The 22724-nt window shown below is 49.2% G+C and overlaps 1 protein-coding gene across 2 annotated transcripts in view; it reads left to right on the top strand.

Moving 5' to 3' along the window:
- FLI1 (Fli-1 proto-oncogene, ETS transcription factor) overlaps window positions 1–22724 on the top strand; it is a 76386-nt gene that overhangs the window by 16307 nt on the left and 37355 nt on the right. For both annotated transcript variants that reach the window (XM_062508525.1, XM_062508524.1), the window contains exon 2: window positions 18049–18257. In XM_062508525.1, the coding sequence (XP_062364509.1) occupies window positions 18049–18257 (209 nt within the window). The remainder of the gene's footprint in view (window positions 1–18048; window positions 18258–22724) is intronic.

Below are 22724 nucleotides of genomic sequence, written 5' to 3'. Positions count from 1 at the left end.
TTAATCAAGGTTTTCAGATATCATGGGGTGTAAACAGAGAAATGAGCTGAGCGCTCATGAGTTGAACAAACCTCAGATGTGACTCAGATAAGGAAAAACTGTTCTGACAATGAAGTAATAGCAGGTTCTTTGCTGCTCGAGTTCCACTTTTTATCGTTACTATTTTAGCGTTCCCCATTCCATATCTGTGGCTGAGATAAACTGCTCGGCAGGGATGGACATGTGCTTGCAAAGGCTGAGTGGGAGGGTGGAGGGCTCTTTACCACACAGATATTAAGTTGCTGCACTATCTAATTCACCTCCCATATTTGGGGGGTTTTTGCCTCTTCAGGGAAATTTAGATTATGGGAAGGAATTAGAAAACATCTATTTACATGTTCAAATCAGAGAGAGATAGCAAAGGTGAGGTTGGGGATATGGAGATGGTCTGTCCATGAAAATTATTACCTCTTGCTGGATGCCTTCCCTCGAAAATGGGATAAATGGGAAGGTATTTCAATATCCCATTTGAAAATAAAGGACACAGAAATGATTCCTCAAAGAGAATTTCAGGGAAGGAGGAGTTTTTGCTGGAGAGCTGAGCTCAGATAAAAGGCATTTTGTGCCATCAGTCTCTGTTAATAGGACCCCAAATGTGAGAAAAACTTCTGTGCAGTTGCAGCAGGGCCTGCATTTCTCAGTGAATCAGGGCACTGATGTGTGAGAGGTTGTTTTTCTCTCCTGCCGTCTCAGGGGGCATTTACAGACCTGCACAAACCAAGTTTTGGGCCAACCCCGATGGTCCCCAGGGCTCCTGTTGGCCCTGGAAAGGCGGGTGCTGGGGATTCCTGGTGTTCAGCAAAGCTGGAAAAGGCAAAGGAAAGCCAAGAGGGGTGAGGGAGTCTGGCAGGAGCAAACAGGGTGAAGTGCATGCAAACCTCCAGCTGACACAAGCTGTGTCCTCTCCCACAAAAAGCTTCATCATAATCTGTGCAGAACATCACTTCAGGATAAACACAATCCTGCTATAAATACCCCTGGCCATTTCCTGTTGTTCTTTCTGCAGCTTGCACAGGGTTTATGTCTGGCTGAGGGTGTGACTGAATCCACACAGACTCACACACGTCCCCTGCTCTGTGCTCCAGTGAAATGCCCTTTTCTGCCTAAAATCAGGCACTCTGGGGTTTGTGCCACTGAGCTGAACATTCATCTTTAATGAACAGGAATATCCTCTATGGAAGAAATTCAGGGCAGCCAAATGGTAAATTCTCCTGCTATTGAGATGAGTTGACTTGAATGTCTATATACACTTAATTACACTCAAATTAATTGCATTTCATTACTTAATTACACTTTAATATACAATTCCCATCTCTGGAAGTGTCCCAAGCCAGGCTGGATGAGGTGTGGAGTAACCTGGTATAGTGGAAGATATCCCTGCCCATGGGGTGGAACAGGATGATTTTTAAGGTCTCCCAACTCAAAGTATCCAGGGATCCTATGTCACAGTTTATACATTCATCCACATTTCCCTCCCAGGCTATTTCAATTTATACCTATTCTTAATTTCGACTGTCAAAGGAAATTAAGCACATTAAAACCGGAATTGAGAGAAGCAGAAATGCAAACTCCTTCTGCCTTGTTTTATACCTGATATTTGCTGAATTTTAAGTGGATTTGTTATTTCAGTGAAAATGGAAACAAAAGTCACACTCCCACCTGCTTGTTAATCACAGAAATACCTCAAGGAGAAAGGAAACAAACTGAGGGGAGGGCCCTGGATCCTCATGTATGAATTAAGTCTTTAGAGAACCGGTCTGAAAGTTCCTGCAACTACAGAATTTTTAACTTAGCAATTTCATTCAAACCACTGATCATTGTCAATGTCCTTTTTGCTAAATAGAATAAATGGAAAACCTGGGTTATAAATACTTGGCTTAGGCTTTCTACCCAAATAGAGCTAAAAACTTAGGGTCGTACATTAAAGATAACTTGGGGATATCCAGAGAAGATACTGAGCTTTGAGTCTTTAGAAGTTCCTTCCCAAAGTGAAAAACAAACCCAGATTGACACTGCCAGACTTACTAAGCTTGGATCTGTCTTTGTGGTTGGTTCTAATCAGAGAGTCAATCCCGTCTTTATGAAACTACAGAGGTTGTAAATTGTTCCTTCAGTTTATATGAGAAAATGGGAAGGGAATCTTTCAGGAGATCATAGACAGACCGAAATTTCCCCACTGGGGAAGGAACCAACTGATCCCTTTGCTCGTGTCCACGAAAACAGACAGAAATGCTCAGAAGCAGAATATTCTTTTAAAAGATCATTGTAAACCAATTTCCCTGTGCCTGCAAACCAGAGTGGGTGTGTGCAATGGAGCTTTTTGGTGTGAGAGGCAAGGAAGGAAATGGGAATTGCAGGCAAGGCTGGGCAGAAAAGGCCTAATGAATGAAACAGAGTCAGAATGTTCTGTCCCTGCTCTGGCTGATTGAGACTTCACTTCCATGCTATTTTATATGAGCTGAGTGCAGGCAGAGAGTAGGATTTGAGAGGATTTAAATGAAGGATATAATGGATTTGCTTTCCTGATTCAGATTTTCCCCTTTGAAGATGCCCCTGAAGAAAAGCCATTGTTTACACATCCCACTGTGGCTCAGCACCTGAGGCAGTGCCCTGAGAGCCCAAACTCTTTGTGCTCTCAGCCCAATTTTGCTGCAGTCTGTGCTGTGTGATCCCCAGTGAGCGATGCCTTTGGGCCTCCTGTGACTGTGTGTTTCAGAAAAGTTGTTCTGAGATGAGAAAAGCAGCATGAAATCTGCCCCTAAAGGTGACCTTTTGCGTGTGAGAGAGAGCCAGGCGATATTTTGACATGTTTAACTACCCCCACCAACATTTTTCCCTGATGACACTGAATAAATTGTTTCCCTGGTTAACCCTGAGGTCCCCTGGCATTCCCAAACATGTTCTGTCTGGGGTGACATGGAGGAGACAGTGAAACATCTGTAATTATATCAGTGTAGGATATGTAAAATGATCTGGCCATGACCTCCACAGCCTCTGCTCCCCCAAATCTACATTTATCTGTGTAATTAAAATGTGACTAATAGAGGCTTTTCCCCCACCAGCTTCTTCTGGGAGCTGATTCCTGTTTCCAACCTCTTCCTCCCCACATCCCTAGAAGTGTCCAAGGCCAGGTTGGACAGGGCTTGGAGCAACCTGGGATAGTGGAAGATGTCCCTGCCATGGCAGGGGGTAGGACTGAATGGATTTTAAGGACCTTCCCCCCGAAACCCCTCTTTGACTCTGTGATTCTAATTTTGAAATGCTTTACCCATTTTCCCTCTTCCCCCTATTTTGTAATAGCTCCATCAAGTGTTTTGTCAGCAAGTGCCCAAACAGGCTCCAGGTCCTTTCAAAGCTTTGTTCTGTGTGAGAGGCTGATTTTTTTACTGACAACCCTATAAACATTATCTGAAGCAATGTTTGGGATCTCTTTGTTGTCCCTGTGGAAGAGAAATTCCACCATCACCTCAGAGCCTCAGGAGGAAGCAGGGCAGCTCCCAGGGAGGCACTGCTGACTTGCTGAAATCTCACTCCTAGAGGATGCTGATGAGGAAGGTGACTGTCACACCTGCCATGAGGCACTGTTGCTTCTTTCCTTGGATGTTCCTGTGTGACCTTCCCAACCAGGGGAGAGCCTGTGTCTTCAAAGGGGCCCCACTGAGCTCCCCGAGTGCTGAGGGCTGGGAGGAAAATCAGACCCCCAGAAAACTAAACTCAGGTTTGCAAGACCTGCTCAGGCCAGTCTGTGTCAGCTATCCCAGGAAGATCCACTCTTCCTTTGGTCTATCCGAGACCTCCATTGTCCTGCCAGGATCAAGATCAAGAATCTGATGTAGTTTGAGTCACCATGATATCAAAAAGCCAAATGTTATTGATATTGAGGTACCTGTGCAGTCAAATGGCATCAGCCAGAGCCAAAAACAAAATAGATTTTCTTAAATTATTTCTAAGCATCCAATTGCTTCTTTCAGTGTTTGTACAGAGTATTAAAAATGGAATTAAAAGTCTACAGACTGCAACTGCTTAGATATTGGAAGTTTTCCAGGACAGATCATGTGTGAGTCGGATTCATTCGTGCATTCACACAAGGCACACGAATACAGAAAAAGTTGCCGGGAAGGTTGGATCACACACACAATCACCCCAAAGGCGAAACTCCCAGTGGCTGTGCTGGCATGGGGAGCCTTAATTTGGCCCTGTCCCCAAAGGCTGTGACAGAGTTCACTGTGTTTGCACCAGGGACATGTACAGGAGATTCCTGTGAGATACAGTTTGACCTTTTCCTATGTGGTGTCTTTTCCTCAGAAAGATGCAGATGTATCCAAGCCCTACTATTCCCTGGAAAGGCTGAGTTCTGACAGGCTGCCCTACTTGGTGCCCTCTCAGGCTTTTCAGGTTTTCCTTTGAAACTCCACTTTAGTTGGAAACTGGTTGCACTATTTTAAGGAAACTGAAAAGGTTAAAACTGCAATGAAAAACTCATAATATCAAAAATATATTTTGGTTAATTTAAGGTGGAATTCTCTGGATAATTGTATTAACTTTCTGTCCAACATTAGGATATAAACTTTTCCCCTAACCTCCACAATTTTCTCAGGATACAACAAGGATCTCTCACCACATCCTAGGCTTTTCCATCTCTTGCCCCATGGCCTTGTTACCCTTTTTACCCCTCATTTTACACAGAAAACTTTGTTTAGAGCTGAACAAACAACTTTGCTGCCAAGATGGTAAATGAGCCCCCATCTCCCAAATGTCACTGAAACCACAGGACCATCTTGTGGGCACTTCCTGGCCATTTCCTGCTTGCTTGAAAGCTGAGGAAATGAGGTATGCTGAGGTGTGAACTTTATTTGTTTGTATGGGGAGAGCACTAGGAGACAGAGATACAGCCCATGACCAAGGTGCCGGGCTCAGAAAAGAGAAAAAAAACCCCAAGACCCCATTGCCAAGGCATTTCCAAATTAATATTAAACAATGCACCTGGATAAACCTGCAGGGACTGCCTGACACTCTCATTCAGGACTAAACATGGCCTTGGTTTAGGACTGCACCAAGGTGAGCCTCAATTGATTTTCTTTGGTTTTAAGCTCTCGGTTTCACTTAAACCAGGAATGGGTCTTTGAGGGGTGGTTGGTTTGGTTTGGTTTGGTTTGGTTTGGTTTGGTTTGGTTTGGTTTGGTTCGGTTCAGTTCGGTTCGGTGTGGTTTGGTTTGGTTTGGTTTGGTTTGGTGTGGTTTGGTTTGGCTTGGTTCTGTTTGGTTTGGTGTGGTTTGGTTTGGTTCAGTTCTGTTCGGTGTGGTTTGGTTTGGTTCAGTTCGGTTCGGTTTGGTGTGGTTTGGTGTGGTTTGGTTTGGTTTGGTTCGGTTCAGTTCGGTTCGGTGTGGTTTGGTTTGGTTTGGTTTGGTGTGGTTTGGTTTGGCTTGGTTCTGTTTGGTTTGGTGTGGTTTGGTTTGGTGTGGTTTGGTTTGGTTCGGTTCGGTGTGGTTTGGTTTGGTTTGGTTTGGTGTGGTTTGGTTTGGTGTGGTTTGGTGTGGTTTGGTTTGGTTCAGTTCAGTTCGGTTTGGTGTGGTTTGGTTTGGTTCGGTTCGGTGTGGTTTGGTGTGGTTTGGTTTGGTTCAGTTCAGTTCGGTTTGGTGTGGTTTGGTTTGGTTCGGTTCGGTTCGGTGTGGTTTGGTGTGTGGTTTGGTGTGGTGTGGTTTGGTGTGGTTTGGTTTGGTTCAGTTCAGTTCGGTTTGGTGTGGTTTGGTTTGGTTTGGTTTGGTTTGGTTTGGTTTGGTGTGGTTTGGTTTGGTTCGGTTTGCCCTGCAGTGCTCCCGTTCTGCCAGGACAAGAGCAGGACTGTCCCTGGCTGTGACAGTGTGAAATGCCAACCAGGGACTGACACAGCTCAGGGCACTGAGGTGTCCCTTGGGTTCCTTGGGCTGGGACAGCTCCTTCTTCTCCATGCCTGGAAAAAAACGAGTTGGTACCAACTTTTTTAATCCTCTCAGGAGTTTTCACAGCCAGCAGATTCTCCCCTGAGCCCTGCAGGCAGAGCTGGGTCTCTGCAGGGTGACTGCTGCTCACCGCAGGCAGGACTGGGAGGCAGGCTGGGTTATTAGCAGGGAAAGCTGATTGATTTACGAGAGCAGAAGTCTCTTGCTTGCTTCAGCACAGGTTATTCTCCAAATGCAAACTTTCTTTCACTTCACACACACAAAGTGGCCGAGTGCTGTGTTATGAATGGGCCCCTTTGTTACCCTAGGCCCGACACGACAGACTGTTTAGTTCACGTCTGTGCTTTAGCAAAGGAGGACAGGGTCTGCAAGACAGATGTGCCCTTTAATTGCAGGGAAATATTAGAAGATCGTTAAGCCATTTCTGACAGGGCTTTCCTCTAGCTCAGGGAGTGGGGAGTTGTTTTGGGAAAGCCAAGGAGCAGCCCTGTCTTGCCAGCCCCACAAACAGGACCTTGTCCTGCTCCCTCACCCCAACACTAAACAAAACCAAAGGAGGTTCAGTCAGAAGTCCCACTTTGCTGCCAAAGCTGCAGAGCTATAGCTCACAGAGGACTCTCCTTACATTGCATCTGATAAAAGGCTTTTCAACACAGCTCAGGGGACTTGCCCTGCTGGAGATAAGAGCAGAGCTATCAGCTCTGCTGAGAACATGGAGATGTGCCGAGGGTTCTGCTTCTTATTTGTGCTGCTGAGCATGGTCTGAGTGTAAGAAACTCTCCAGCAAAAGGAAAATGTGCTGCAGTCAGCTCAGAAAACACCCCAAAGTGCAGGGAGGAAAGGCAGATCCTCTGCTCTATAGGAGAGAACTTTGGGGGGTGGTCTGCGATCTAGTCTGGTTTAGTTACACTGACACAATGACTTGGAGCAGTGTTTGGGTGCTTTGTGTTGGTTTCCATGATGCAAAATTACTGGAAGAGCCTCATCTGTGTCTGCAGGGCACCCCTGAGATGATGGCTTTGTCTTTGGAGATCATTGCTGTGACAGAACTTGACAGTTTCCTACTTCAGTCATCAACTCAGAGCTAATGATTTTCATTTAAAATATAGCAAAATAAACCAGAACAAACTCATCACACTGATTGTACACATGGGGACCTGCTGAAGAATAACATGAATCCTATAGAGGTCTGAGCAAAGGTCCTGGGGATGATGACAGAAACCTGCAGAATCAGCCCTAAAGTGGCCCTTGGGTACACATTTTTAGCCTCATGTCCAGTCCAGAAGGAGGATGCAGAGATGAGTGACCTGGACAAAGCCACAGCACTGAGTGGGCTCCAGGCTGGGATTTGCTTCCTGGCAGCCCTGGCTCCAGACCTTCCCAAACTCAGGAGCTTCTGCTGAAGCTCTTGCTTGCCTTCCCCTCCCTGCAGCAGAATATCCAAAATCCATGCCAGGGGCTCATCCATGGACCCTGCTGCACCAGACATTGGATCTCCCAGGAGTAGAAAACTATCTCTGGGAACAGACTTAGGCCATTCTATGATTCTGGGACTTCTCAAGGTGGCAAGGGACCTCATTTATCTGAGCTAGGCCCAAAGTCCTTCTCAGTACCACACTGATAAAGCCAACAGCCTTTCTGTTAATGATCACTGATAAGAGATTTTGGTGAGGGTTTTTTGCTCAGTCTCAGAGGAAAGTCAGTTTTGCTTTGTCTTTCAATCCTACCCCTGGGATAACACTTGGATGTTCTGTGGCCTCCTTCTCCAAGGACAGGGGATGACTTTACAAAATCTGGGCTCTTTGGGAAGCAGCATCACACAGACAGGGAAACTGGGGCATGGGGACATTAATACAGCTGTGAAAGAGCCCTTTTTTCATTTTTACTCTCACATCTGCTGTTGGGTGAGCCAGTATTTGCTGCCTGGTTCTTGTAGATTCTTGCTGATTCAAGCCTGGTTCTTGTATGTGTAACACAACACCAGAGAAGGCCTTGGATGTGTTTATTTACTGGGAATGTTTGTCCTCAGCAAGTGTGTCACTACATTTATGCAGGGAGCTTTCCCTGCTGCAGCTCCCTGGAACTGTTGGTGGGGTGGTCTTTGCTCTGTGATGTTTGATATCAGGAGGAAGAACAACACCTTGCCAGCTCCTTTTTGTATGGAACTGTTAACTTTGGGTTCCAGCCCAGGTGCCAGGATGGGATTCAGCCTTGTTGTCCAAGAGGTAGGAGTGATGGCAATCCCTGAATCCTTCCAGGACCTTCCTCTTGCCCCAAAGTTAAAACATCAGTGTTCCTTTGTAAAGAAATCAAAAGCCCCTGGGAACTTCCACTGGTATAAACTGGGTTTTCCTGTTCAAATATCTCGATCAAGATTGACAAAGAAAATATCTCAGTGTAATCCTGCTGAGCTGTTTTCCTTGGAATGCCACAGGCAGGCTTGTTCACAAAATCTCTGCTTTTGCTATAGGCGTAGGCAGAAACAATCCTGTCACTGGAGCCACAGGGGCTGGGCTCGGTGCACAAGGAAAACACGGATCCGTGCCATCCCAGCAGGGTGGCAGCCCTCAGCTCCACTGCCAGGCTCAGGAGAACAGCTGGGGTGTGGGTCAGGAGCCACCAGAGGCTGGAGTGCTGCACAAGGGCACCTGGTTGTGCCCAGGAGCAGGGAAATGCAAACCTGGGCCAATCACGGTATTTAAACCTGATATTTAAGAGGGATTTAAGGCACTGTGGCTCCCAGAACCTGCAAATGGGAGTGTGATTTGTGTGGCTTCAGGCTCTTTGGGAATCTCTCCCTCAGGACCTGTCCATCCCAGTCAGAGCCATTTGTCTGGTATAGAGGCAGAGATCAGACTCTTGGTGTTGGATCAGGAGCATGCATGCACTCCTTGGGGAACAAATAAGTTCCTGTGAGTCCTGGATCACCTCCCCCCTTTCCTCTTATCTCTGGACTCTGTGTGATGCAGGTCCTGACCCAGCCCAAGTAACCTGTTCTGGCCTCAAACCCTGAGTTTGTGCTCTGGGGTGTCTTGGGCACCCAGACCCTGAGCTCAGATTTAACCCAAACCCGGCTCAGGGCACAAATACACTCAAGCCTTCACTCTGGAAAACCAAAGCCACATATGGTTTAGGATTCAGCTGCAGGACTGTGTTGGACTTATGTTTGGCAACCCCACAGAGTGTCCAACCCTCATTATGCTCTGTAGATGTCAGTGATGGATTATTCCTTACATTTCCGTTCAGCTGAGCCTTCCCGTGGCTGAGCATTCCCCCAAGAGGTGCTGAGGTGCTCTGGGCTCCTGTCCTAGCGAGCAGGGCAGGCTGTGCTCACTCCTGGAGATGCTGTGGGGATCCTTTCATGCTGTTGTTTTTCCTCAGTCTGGGCTAAGTCATCTTGGGCTGAAGGAGCTTGTTTTGTTCTCTGCGGATGGAAACAAAACAGCCCCCGATGGCCGCTTCCTGATGGGCTTCCTGCGATTGTGCAGGGAATGGTGTCAGGGAACAAAACAGGATATGCCGGCGGGGTTGTGAATGTAACAGGGACAATGGTATCAAAGTGGAATAAAAATAATGAATGGGCACTGCTGGAGCCTTGAGTAACAACCTGAAATATTTGTGTGTCCCGAAGCTGCCACCTCCCACCCCTTGAATTCCTGGGAGAACGCTCTTTTTACAGTTTCCAGTGCTTTGGCGGTAGGAACCCAAAGAGAAAAGATAAGGTTTTGTGGTTTGCACCTATTCCTTTGTGCTTTTAAGACTATACTTTTTGTCCTTTTCCAAAGCATCCTGAGAGCAGGCCCAGAGATGGGACAAACTTTTGCTCATGGCAAACCCACAGTGGTTTTGGGTTTCTCCATTTGTTTTTTTCCTTTCTAGGGCAAATAATTTATATTGAAAAGCTTCAATTTCTCTCTGCATGTTAGTACAATCTTCAGGATTGTCACAGTCTCAGTTTCTGACACAAGTAAAAATACCCCCAGAAGCTCTGCTTTGAGGGACAAGGTGAAACCACTGCAATGGCAGACACAGCTTGGAGTGAGCTCAGCTTTCCTGACACAAAGTGCTGGGTCAGACTGCAAAGTCCTGATGGAATATTTGCCACTGGGAAGAGCCTCTGGCAGCACATCAAGGCGAGGGGCCGGGCACTGGGTGCTCCAGGACAGATTTGAGGTCAGCACAGCATTTCTGCATTTGTGCTCTGGGATTCTTGGGGTTTGTCATCAAGCCAAACTCTGAAACCATCTTGCAGTTTCCCTCCCTGTTTCTTCAGCAGAGAAGACCATAAAAATGCTACAATAATATTTACTGAAGAGTGCATGTTCGCAGTTAGGCCCATGTGTCTTTGTTTACAAACACATCTGCTCAGAGCAAGGCAATTATTTTAAAAGCTTGAGGGGAAAAAGAAGTGAAATGAGAAGGAAGGTGAGCTAGAGCTGCGTGGATTTGAGTGCTCAGCTCTGGGAAGCAATCACCCAACAGTGTCAGTCTCAGTGAGAGGGGATACAGGAAAAGCTGTGGGCACAGAGAAGTGGAGATACAAGCACAGGAAAGTGACTGAGGGGAGTATTAATACCTGGCAAAGGCTGATTGATTTTCTGGGAACATGACATGGTTTGCAAAAGATCTTGTGATATCATACAGTCCTCAGCCTGACAGGGTCAGGCTGGTTAATCCATAGAGGTAAATCCTTCTGTGTTCTGTGTGACTTCAGGCTCCTGGGAAAATCTCCAGCTCAGGACTGTCCATCCCAGTCAGAGCCATTCTCTGGCTTTTATCAGATACTAGATTCCCAGTGATCCAGTGAAATTATCTGCCAAGATGAGAAATCTGGCCCAAGCCATGCCAAAGGTAAAGCTCCCAGCACTCAGGACAGGTTTCACACTCTATCCTCATCCTGAATTGTCTCAGAACTGGGCAAGGAACAGAAGCAAGGGAATTCTCTGGGAATGGCAGCCAGAAGCTGTGCTTGGTCTGAATGGACACACACCTCACCCCACTGTCAGTCCCAGCAGGGTGGGAAGCACTGAGCAAGGCAGGAGTGCTTGGGGGATTCCTGTCCACAGCCCAGGGATGGGATGAGCCAGCTGGGGACTGCCCTGGCTGCTCCCTGCTCCAGGCATGCTGCTCATGTTCCAAAGGAAGAGCTGCAGCACACTCCAAGATTTCAGGATGTATATGATGGGGATGGGATGGTCCTTCCAGCCTCAGCTTTCACCACATTTACTTTCCAGAGGTCAAGGGACCACAGAGATAACTTGGGCAGGTTCTTTTTAAATTCTACCTCCATTCCCAAGCCTGTGCTGAGACCTCACAGAGGCTTTTCCTGGGGGTTTCCCACAGTTCCAGGTCTGGTTAAAGTCTCCTTATCATAATGCTTAATGCAACAACTTGCTGGGAAGGAGAAACTGTCACCTGGTTATTCCCAGTTGGCTGGAAACAAACCAAAATAGGCCCTGAAACCATTAATGTAAAGTCTAGACTGAGGAAAAAAAAGTCAGTGGTTCTGATCCTATAAAAGTGTGCATGAAGTAAAGTGCTTTTCTGAGAAGTGGAGTACAGAAGAATGATTTTTTTTAAAATCCTTTTTGAGTCTGCTTTTGGGTATCTTGAGATGAAAATAACAGAGCATTGATTTTAGCAGCCTTCTTGATACAAAATATCATGGGAATAGCGAATATAAAAATAACCCCCAAAAGATAAAGATTTTTTTTTCTTCTGATAAGTTTTGCTAAATCATTTTGCCCCAATTTTAAGCTGTCTAATTTCAGTGTGGGTTTGGTGTTTTTCAGTGTTTTTGCTGTTTCTGCTGCTCTTACTTCTGCTTTGTTTCCCCCTGACACAAATTACCACATTGTGGTTTTCCATTTATTTGAATTGTGAAGGAATTATGGTGTATTCCAAGGCTACCAAGCTACCCTTGCATGGAGTAGCCTGGGTGGAAAGGGAAGGAAAGGGGAAGAAAGGGAAGAAAAGGAAGCTCGGGCCGAGTGGGTGGCTCTTTGTCCAGGTCACTGTCCTGCTCCGTGGCTCTGAGCAAGTCTCCAGGGCAGACTGGGGCAAAAACCTGCAGTGTAGGATGCCCTAAAATAATTAAATGAAACCCCTTTTCTATACCCACAGAAATCCTCAGATCTGTAGAGACTTGGACACAGTGTTAAAGATTTGCTGCCTTCTTAACCCTGAGTGCTGCAGAAGCAGGGAAAGGGCCTTGGAGCAATCTGGGATAGGGGAAGGTGTCCCTGCCCTTGGCAGGAGGTGGAATGGGACGAGCTTTAAGGTCCCCTCCAACCCAAACCATTCCATGATTCTGTGACAGCAGCCTCCATCTCATCCCATTCCTCCTGGGGCAGGGACAGCTCTGGGCAGGGATTCCAGCAGTTGGGATGTCCCAGACCCACCAGCAGCAGCTCAGTGGGGAAATGCTGTAAGCAGCACAATGTAGGACACTGGGCAGTGTTGCAAGTGGGTACAAGGGGGAAGAGCAATTCACCTTGGAAGTGACAGCTCTCATCCTGCTGGATTCCAAGGGGGATGATGGATCTCCAGCTACAGCCACGAAAAGCTTCTCAGCAGGACTTCAGTGGTTTGTGAAGGGCAGAGAATTGGAATGTGGCTGTAGGCAATCAAATGTTCCTGATTACAGTTTTCTAGGGGGAGTTCTGGGGAGTCCCTGCCCCAATCACGTCCTGTAAGGAAGGTGGAATAGCAGGAGTAAACCTCAGGAAAAGTGGTCTAGTAAAGCTGCAGAGGGAATTCTTAGTTTGATTAGGAGCAAGGGAAGAGTGGATATCTGAGAGTGTGTCCAAAGGATTCCTGTTTGTGTCCCAGAGGCAGCACTGGCTGGGGCTCTGTGCAGTGTGTGTGCACAGCACAGGGCAATAGAGGAGGAATAAGGCAGGGAGAGGAGAATTTTCCCTAAAGGTGGTGCCGAACACTGAGGGCAGGGATGAGAACACTGTCTTCCAATTCAGTGCCTGACCAATCCTAATGTGCTGCCCCACGATCAGCACAGAGCCTGCTCCTTTTTGAATTTCTTATTTGACTCATTTTATTGTAAGTCTGATGTTATCTCCGTGCTCGTATGAGATGTTGGCAGCAGAAATGCTGACTTGTAACACTGTAGTGCCAAAGTCATCTCTACTCCAGTGTTGCTCCTCAGTGCAAACCTGGGCTGTGTATGAGGCTGCTGGACCTTGGATTTTGGTGTTTTATGTCATTAGGTCTGGGCTCTTCAGGTCTGTGTTGGCAACATTCTCTTTACAAAAATATTTCAGGAGTGATTTTCTCACAGGAGCAGGAGTGGTGAAATTTTGGGGAGGGGGAAAAAGGAAGGAAAACAGCCACCCCTCAAGTGGTGGAATCACCTCTCCATGGCTGAACAATGGTTCAGGTACTTCAGCACTGCCTTCTATTCCAAGACAGCCTTTGAGGAGGAGGACCAAGCTTTAATCTTTAGCAATGTCTTTTAAAAGTAGTTATTGCCAGAAAAGTGAATGTAGAGAGCTAAAAGGTGATGTTCAGTGAAATCTCATTGCACACACATGGAAATAACCTCAGTTACTGGGGACACCTGGGGTGACAGCACTGACTGCTCACCTCACCAGCCCTTGTTCCTCTGACCTTTCTCCGTTCTCAAATGTCCTGTTCAATTCATTAACTGAGTGAAACCTTTGCTAAAATGTGTATGTCATCTCTCTTTGCAAGGAGATCAGGAAAACATGGTTGAAGCACTGGTGGTTTGTCAGCCCTCCCAGAATCTCAGACTGGCTGTTCCTGCCCTCAGGGCAAAACCAAACTGTACCTCCCACAATGTCCCACTCACACCTGGGACCTGGGTCAGGATGGCTCATCCAAAGAAAGGCAAACCTGATAATTCACTCTCTTACAACTGGAAACTGCTGTATAAATAAAGCCACACCACAGATCCCTGCCTGAGGGATGCAGGAGTGTGTGCTCCTTATTTGTGGCACCCACTGGAGAGGCTGGGGTGGGGCTGCCCAGGAGCTGGATGTGCTGCGAGCTGCCACACCACATTTATGCCAGGAATGTGATCAAAACCTGGAAAGACTGAGGCCAGCCTATTCCCAGAGGCACTATAAGGTAACATGTATGCCAGAGCAGCACACACAGCCCCTGTCTCAGCCTCCGGCTGGCCGGCCCAAGGCCACAGGCTGAGCAGCGGCGTGGGGGAACCTGGAGGGCTGTGCCCTGTCTGGGCAGGCTGTGTTGGCAACTGGGACACCTTGGAGTGTTTTCCCAGTCTCCGAACACTGAGTAGCTCTCGCTTCCAGGGGAGAGAGTCTCGGTGTTTCATGGAGCTGCTGCTCTTCGAAGCCCTCCTGAGCAGGCTGGCCTTTCAAAGGTGGGCCTGGCCAGCTCTGCCTGGGGAGCTGAGCCCCTCCGTGAGCCCACACAAGGCTGCACACATTCCCCACAGCCTGCAGCCGAGCCCTGGCCCCTTCCAGGAGAGCTAGCCTGAGTCCCAGGCAGCCCCGGCGTTATCCAGGGCGGCCCCAGCCAGCAAAGGCTGCCTGCTGCTTGCCCCGGGGTCTTTCCTGTGAGCTATGGAGGTGGGCACAGGGCTGAGCTGGTGGCAGCGGGGCTGGCTCGCTGCCACCCCACTTGCCTTGCGTGTCACCAGCACTGCTCGTGCTGGGCTCCTGGAGCTGAGCAGGTGTCACCAGCTTTATCTCTCCTCATCTGCCGGGTGGCTCGGCTCAGGGTTGAGCCTCTGTGCTGCCACCCACTCGGGTTTAGCTCAAACCGCTCCTGGCCCAGGAGCTGGCAGGAGCAGCTGGAGCATTTGGATTTCTTCTGCTTTCAGGACTGAAACTGTTCATGCAGCACACGGCAGAGCTCAGTCCCACTGCCCCAGTGAGGTTATTGCTGTCCCAGTTAACACCAGTTGCACGCAGGCAGGTCTGAGCAGCCACTTCATCTTTCAAGGAAGATCCTTATCTGGGGAAGTTCTCTGCCACTTACTCTGTGTCACAGAGCCGTGTGTACTTGCTTGTGTATGTAAAGTTGTACTTAGATCAGCCCCAGCCATTGATCTTGGTCTAGGGTTATTCTGTGGAGTGTCGTTAGGTTTGGGGGTTTTGGGACAGCCGGAGAGATCCCTGCTTTCCAATTTCTCTACCCCCAGAACCTTTATTCAGAAGAAAAATAGCTTTAGGCAGAAAAAGTAGCCTGGAATTAAGAGTGCCTCACTAAGCTTGAATTCAGAAGAACCCTCCAACCCCTGCATAAGTCCTGCTGAATTGTCAGTAAAAATCTTTTGAGCAAGATCTCACACTGATTTTGTGGGATACCTGTCATTATAGTTATTTTCCCAGACATTGTTTCCCTAAAAAAAAAAAAAAAATTAAAAAAAAAATTGTGTATGTTTTAGAGTATGATTTTAGGTTGGAAATCTCCAAACCCAAACATGAAGAATTTTTATCTGATGAATTTGCATTTCCCTTGTCTCTGCCCAGCTGAGACTGGGTCTAGAGGGCCCTAAGCCAGTCCAGCAACCCAGTGTGGCGTTCACCCACCACCTCAGGTAGGGGACCTGACACTTTTTGTACTGTGAGGAGCTAGAAAAAAAATGTGTCATTTGGGAACCCCTGCCTGAGGTGAATCCTGACCTTAGTGAATCAAAGGAGCAGCAAATCCTGATCTCTGACGGGAAGGCTTCCTCCCTTTTAAGACTGAACCATGTCTTGTTCTTGTACCTTCCTGCACAGGCAAAGTTTGCAGCCTGAAGAAAATGCCAGCCCTTTGAGGGGTTTCTGACACAATTCACACCAATCCTTCCCTTACTGGGAAGGGACACCTTCTACTCCCTCCCTTACTCTAAAGCTGAAAAAAGGAGGGGTATTTTTGGAAGGTTGTGAGTCCACCAAGGAAAAGCTGCAGGAAAGGTTGAGCTCCTTTCACCAGCCACCACTGGGCAGTGTGGGGCAAAACCCTCCTTCTTGCTCTTTAGTGGCTGTAAGCAGTGTGAGAGGTTGACCACAAATTGCAGCAGATGCTGGAACTTCAGCAGGATTTACGCTGATGTTTCAGGGTTCCTCTGAATTCAAGTTTAGTCAGGCCCACTCCAATTCTAGGCCACTTGGGCTTGTTTGGATTTGTTATGTGATCTGAGATCAGAGATAGAAAAGTGCTGATTTTTGTAGGCCCGACTCTCTCTAAATGGGTTAACTTCAGGCTGAGGGGGATTTTCATGTTTACCCAGCAGACTCTAAATTATTGATTTTCTTTTTTTTTATGGCAATATCACTGGTATATGATTTGTGCTTAGATTCTCATGTCATTCCAGAAGCTGCACTTCTCTAAGCTTTCAGAATTTCTGTTTCCCTCTCTGGTTATGGAAGAATTTGCAAAACAAACCTCCAAAACAGCTACTGGGGGAGGGAGCAGGGGCGATGGAGAGAGAGCAATAATTATTATTTTTAGAAGCTCCCTGTTCAGGCTGGGCACGGGAGGTTAGCACACACCAGGTTTCAGCTGTGTGCTCAATGACCCTCTGCAGCCCACACACCACTGCTGGGTGGCTTTTGAGTGCTAAGTGCCCAGAGTAGCTGAGTCTGTAGCTTTGTTTTGGAGCCTGCTTCATCAACTCACATTAAAGTGGGGGCTGCTTTCAGTGCAGGAGGTTCCTCCTTCGGTTTCTGCCCTGCCACTCATAAAGGCAGCTGTGTTGTGTGTGGTTAACTGAGCTCCCTCCAGAGCAGGCAGCCCTTGCCAGATGCACTTTGAATCAGGGAGGGTGGTGCCAAAGCCATCAGGAGCCCAGCACTCCTCGCTTGGAAAACCTGAGCACATCCACACAAGGAAACTGATAGTGAGAATTTTTTGTCAATATTTGGAGTTTTGGCAAGGGGGGGATTTAAAAAATTAAAAAAAAAAAAAAAAAGGATAACAATTTCCTGGTTTTAAGCATTTCTAGAAATGCACAGTTTGGTAACACACCAGCCCTTGACTTTCCACAAAATAAACAAAAACTGTAAAGTAATGCATTTTTTCCCCCACCACGAACACCCAAAACTGTGACCTGCTCTGGCTGCCTCTCGTTCAGCAGCAACCTCAAAACACAAACAGCACACAAACCCTCCGAAAGGAGACGTAGAGACCTTCCCATGCCACACCAGTTGGGTTTGGAGCAGCAGTGTGGCAGATGGGCAGGTCACTCGCTGGGACTGGGGCTAAAGCTGCTCACAGCGAGAATTTTGGGCTGACACTGCCCCGTGAGGTGACACAGCCCCAGCAGCTCCTCCACTGCTTGCAGAGCTTCAGTGAACCTGAAAGCTGCTCCCACCCAAAGCCAGCAGCCAGCCAAGCAGGGCAGGGCAGGGCAGGGCAGGGCAGAGCAGGGCAGGGCAGAGCAGGGCAGGGCAGGGCAGGGCAGGGCAGGGCAGGGCAGAGCAGGGCAGGGCAGAGCAGGGCAGAGCAGGGCAGGGCAGAGCAGGGCAGAGCAGGGCAGAGCACGGCAGGGCAGGGCAGGGCAGAGCAAAGCAGGGCAGGGCAGGGCAGGGCAGAGCAGGGCAGAGCAGAGCAGGGCAGGGCAGGGCAGAGCAGAGCAGGGCAGGGCAGGGCAGGGCAGAGCAGGGCAGAGCAGAGCAGGGCAGAGCAGGGCAGAGCACGGCAGGGCAGGGCAGGGCAGAGCAAAGCAGGGCAGGGCAGAGCAGGGCAGGGCAGAGCAGAGCAGGGCAGAGCAGAGCAGGGCAGAGCAGGGCAGGGCAGGGCAGGGCAGGGCAGGGCAGGGAAGGGCAGGGCAGAGCAGGGCAGGGCAGGGAAGGGCAGGGCAGAGCAGGGCAGGGCAGAGCAGGGCAGGGCAGGGAAGGGCAGGGCAGAGCAGGGCAGGGCAGAGCAGGGCAGGGCAGGGCAGGGCAGAGCAGATCAAGCCCTGGTTTGCATAGGGGCTCCTGGAGCCCGTGGCTCTGGTTCCCCGGCAGGTGACGGTGGCAGCCAGTGTGGGGCAGCTGTGGGGCCCTGCAGGTGTCCCCCAGCTTGGAGGGAGAACCAGAGGGCAGTTCCTGCTTTAGCCATGGCTCTGAGGGCTGGTTCTGTCTCTCCCCAGGAGGCTCTGTCGGTGGTGAGCGACGACCAGTCCCTGTTCGACCCCACGTACAGCGCGGCCGCGCAGCTCCCCAAGGACATGACGGCCTCCGGCAGCCCCGACTTTGGGCAGCCCCACAAGATCAACCCCCTGCCCCCCCAGCAGGAGTGGATCAACCAGCCTGTGAGGGTCAGTGTCAAACGGGAGTATGACCACATGAATGGATCCAGGTAAGGAAAAAGCCTTTCCACACTTCCAGAGTCTTAATCGTGGAATCACAGAATTTCCAGGTTGGGAGGGACCCACAGTGATCATTGAACCCAACTCCTGAATCCAAACCCCAAGTCCAAACAAAGGCAAAGCACACACTGTCCATTTGTGTTCTTGTCCTGCACATCAACAAACCTCTCTGTGCAGGACTATGTCCCACTCTCCTGCAATTCCTTCTTTTGTGACTAATTTTTAACAGCCTGAGCATCCTTCCCTTGCAGTTCTGCAGGACCCTCGCAGTCTCCATGAACACTCCACAGACTGGGCAGGAGGCTGTCAGGGCAGAGCTCATGCTGCAAATGCTTCTGTAAAACCCACTTTTCACCAATGAGTTCAGCACCCCATGGATGTGCTGTGGTTCCAGGTGCTCACAGGGGGGAACATGCAGCAATAATCAGAGTTTCTGCCAGTGAGGTACTGAAAGCTGTACTGCTGGACTGCAAGGGCTACACTGAAAGACACTTTTTATTTGTGCTCTACCAGGGCATAATACCTTTGGAAATGGAAAGCTTTTTGATGAAGAAGGGAGAAGGAAAAGACTGAGGTGCTTTATGGGAGTCTGTGAGGTAGAACAAAATCAAAAGCCTGTGCCAACCCCTTGCGAGTGGACAGGTGACACAGGGAATTCAGGAGTAATTGGAGAAGAGGTGTGAACCCCCAGAGGGTCACTGGGGGTGGTGTAACCTGCCCAGCTCACAGCCAAAGGATAACCCAGCTCCTGTCATTTGTACTTAGAGGTGAATCTTTTCCCTGGTCAGTGGGAAATTGAATGGCTTGAAAATGTTTTGGTATAGCAGCTCAGGTAGCCCTTTTTAGAAACATTACTACAGCCTGGAAACAAATTTCACCTTCTTGAACATAATTTTCAAGTGAAAAAATCTGTTTTTTTCAATTTTAAATGTAGATATATTATAGATACACTTTTGGTTTTTAGCAAAAGCTTTTAGAGTTCACATTATTTTCAAATGTGACTTGAATTTCAAAGTAATCTCTAGCATTTCTTGTGTTTCACAGTGAAACTCTCCAGGGTTTTTCTACTTTAGGGTGAGTTTATCAGCAGATTTTCCTGGTTTCTGAGTACACAGCAGAGCACAGAGTTGGAAACAGAAAGCAACCTTACACTTTCAGGCCTCTACAGAGAGATGATACTGTTAAAGACATCAAACAGCAGTCTGCTGTTTTTTCCTCATGAGTGTACAGTAGATGCTGATTTTACTCTCAGATAAAGGCCTTTGTGGCAGTTGCTCTCTCGTGGGGATCATTTGCAGGCTGAACTCGATCTCACCCTGATTTTACCTCAGTAGCATTTCTTGACTTCATGAAAACCATGTGGGTATTTGCACTGTGTTCCCAATCTCGGAATTGGGGTGAAACATGGGAAAATGAGTTATTTCCTGAAAAAGCATAACACAGAGAGAAGGATGGATCTTGAAAGTACCTGGGGTTTTGATAATTATGGGGATTACCTTTGGCTACCAAGAATGGTTTTCTTAGGAAAAGGAGGAAGGAGCCTTTGTCAGGCTGCCCAAATCAAGGATGAGGCTTGGACCAACCTGAGATAGTGGAGGTGTCCCTACCCATGGCAGGGGATGGGATGGGATGGGATGGGATGGGATGGGATGGGATGGGATGGGATGGGATGGGATGGGATGGGATGGGATGGGAGAGTTGAGATGAGTTTTAAGGTCCCTCCCAACCCAAACCATTTTGGAATTCTGTGATTGCTGCAGTTGCTCACACCCACAGTAATAGACCCACAAATACAGAGGGGTTCCTCCTTTTGCCTTCCTCTGTCTCAGGGAAATCTGGCAGGGAAAAGGAGCCCTCCACATCCTCTGAGCTGCCATAAATCCCATGTGTCTGTGCTCTGCACATCCTGTATGCACAGGCTCTGTATCATTCTGAGTGTGTCCATGCTTGTAGACCCACATTGTCTGAGTATACCATGTGCTCTGGAATGAAACGTCCTGGGCTCTCCTTCCATGTCCTTCCTGTGTGCATATTTCCTCCTCTGCTCAGAAAAAGGGAAATAGCTCTGCCTGGACAAACTGATTCATGAACAACTGTAGGAGCCCTGGGAGCCATGGAAAAGGCCCTTGGAGTGTGCTGGTTCTGGGCAAACAAGAAATTCTTTTTTACAGACTTGCACAAGACTCTGAGGTTCTTGGACACAAAATGTGCCCCTAAAGAGAGGTACCCCCTGTCAGGAGAGATAAAAAGGCTGTTGTGTATGTCAGGGCCTTGCACTGCCAGAGCTCCCACCCTGCCTCTGGACAACTCCTTAGCGTGTGAGCTCCAGAGCACCCAGGACAGGAAAACATTCCCCTGACACCTCCATCCTCTCCTTCCCTTCCCTGCACATACATCCCAGTCCCTGGGGATGGACTGGGCCACTCCAGCCACTCATTTGCCTGCCCATCAGCTGCCTGGACAACCCCACACATGTGTGGGCACCCAATCCCAACCCCAACCCAAATCTCAACCCCAATGCCAATCCCAAACCTCAACCCCAATGCCAATCCCAAACCCAGTGCCAATCCCAGTGTAAATCGCTACACCAATACCAATCCCAATGCCAATCCCATTCCCAAAGACAATCCCAGTGCCAATCCCAGTGTCAACACCAATGCTAACACCAATCCACTTGGCTCAATGCCAGTGCCAGTCCCAATAGCAGCCCCAACCCCAACATCAATGCCAATCCCCATGCTAATCCCAGTGTCAATGCCAGTGCTAACACCAGTGCCAATGCCAACACCAGTGCCAATCCCAGTCCTAGTTCCAATGCCAATCCCAATCCAAATCCCAGTTCCAATCCCAATGCCAATCCCTGTGCCAACATCAATGCTAATGCCAATCCCAACCCCAACCCTGATGCCAATCCAATCCCAGCCCCAGTCCCAACCCCAATGCCAGTGCCAGTGCCAATGCCAATCCCAGTGCCAACACCAATGCCAAATGCCAATCCTAACCCAAATGCCTATGACAATGCCGATCCCAATGCTTATGCCAATGCCAACCCCAATGCCAATCCCAGTGCCAGTGCTGATCCCAGTGTCAATGCCAATTGCAGTGTCAATCCTAATGTCAATGCCAAACCCAATGCTAATCTCAACCCAAACCCCAATGCCAATCCCAGTGTCAATGTCAATGCAAGTCCTAACCCCAAACCCACTTAACTCCAGCTGCAGGCTGAACAACACTCAGTGCCCCCCTGCCTGCATTTCTCTCTCTTCTTCAAGTGCCCTCTCCCTGTCCTGCAGCTGCCTCCTCTGCAGGATCAGCCTTCGTTGTGCTATCACCTGGGCTAGGGGCTGAGGGGGTCTGTGTGCTCTGCCAGGGACACAGCTCCATCAGGGACACAGTTCCATCAAGGACACAGCTCCATCAGGGACACAGCTCCACCAGTGTCAGAGCTACAGCAGGGACACAGCTCCATCAAGGACACAGCTCCATCAGGGACACAGCTCCACCAGTGTCAGAGCTACAGCAGGGACACAGCTCCATCAAGGACACAGCTCCATCAGGGACACAGCTCCACCAGTGTCAGAGCTACAGCAGGGACACAGCTCCATCAAGGACACAGCTCCATCAGGGACACAGCTCCACCAGTGTCAGAGCTACAGCAGGGACACAGCTCCATCAGTGTCACAGCTCCAGCAGGGTCACAGATCCAGCAGGGACCCAGCTCCAGCAGGGACACAGCTCCATCAGGGTCACAGCTCCATCAGGGGCACAAATCCATCAGGGACACAGCTCCATCAGGGACACAGCTCCAGCAGGGTCACAGCTCCATCAGTGTCACAGCTCCAGCAGGGTCACAGCTCCATCAGGGTCAGAGCTACAGCAGGGACACAGCTCCAGCAGGGTCACAGATCCAGCAGGGACACAGCTCCAGCAAGGACACAGCTCCATCAGGGACACAGCTCCAGCAGGGACACAGCTGCAGCAGGGACACAGCTGCAGCAGGGTCACAGCTCCAGCAGGGACACAGCTCCAGCAGGGTCACAGCTCCATCAGTGTCACAGCTCCAGCAGGGACACAGCTCCAGCAGGGTCACAGCTCCATCAGTGTCACAGCTCCAGCAGGGACACAGCTCCAGCAGGGTCACAGCTCCATCAGTGTCACAGCTCCAGCAGGGTCACAGATCCAGCAGGGACACAGCTGCAGCAGGGACACAGCTCCAGCAGGGACACAGCTCCAGCAGGGTCACAGCTCCATCAGTGTCACAGCTCCAGCAGGGACACAGCTCCAGCAGGGACACAGCTCCAGCAGTGTCACAGCTCCAGCAGGGACACAGCTCCATCAGGGACACAGCTCCATCAGGGACACAGCTCCAGCAGGGTCACAGCTCCATCAGGGACACAGCCCTAGGGACCTGGCAGTGCTGGAGCTGGGGACAGCAGGAACTGTGCCCGGCTTTGCGG

This window comes from Cinclus cinclus, chromosome 25, assembly GCF_963662255.1.
Source record: "Cinclus cinclus chromosome 25, bCinCin1.1, whole genome shotgun sequence".
NCBI classification, from domain to species: domain Eukaryota; kingdom Metazoa; phylum Chordata; class Aves; order Passeriformes; family Cinclidae; genus Cinclus; species Cinclus cinclus.
The sequence above is the reverse complement of the archived record's forward strand: the minus strand, read 5'-3'. Positions and strand labels throughout refer to the sequence as shown.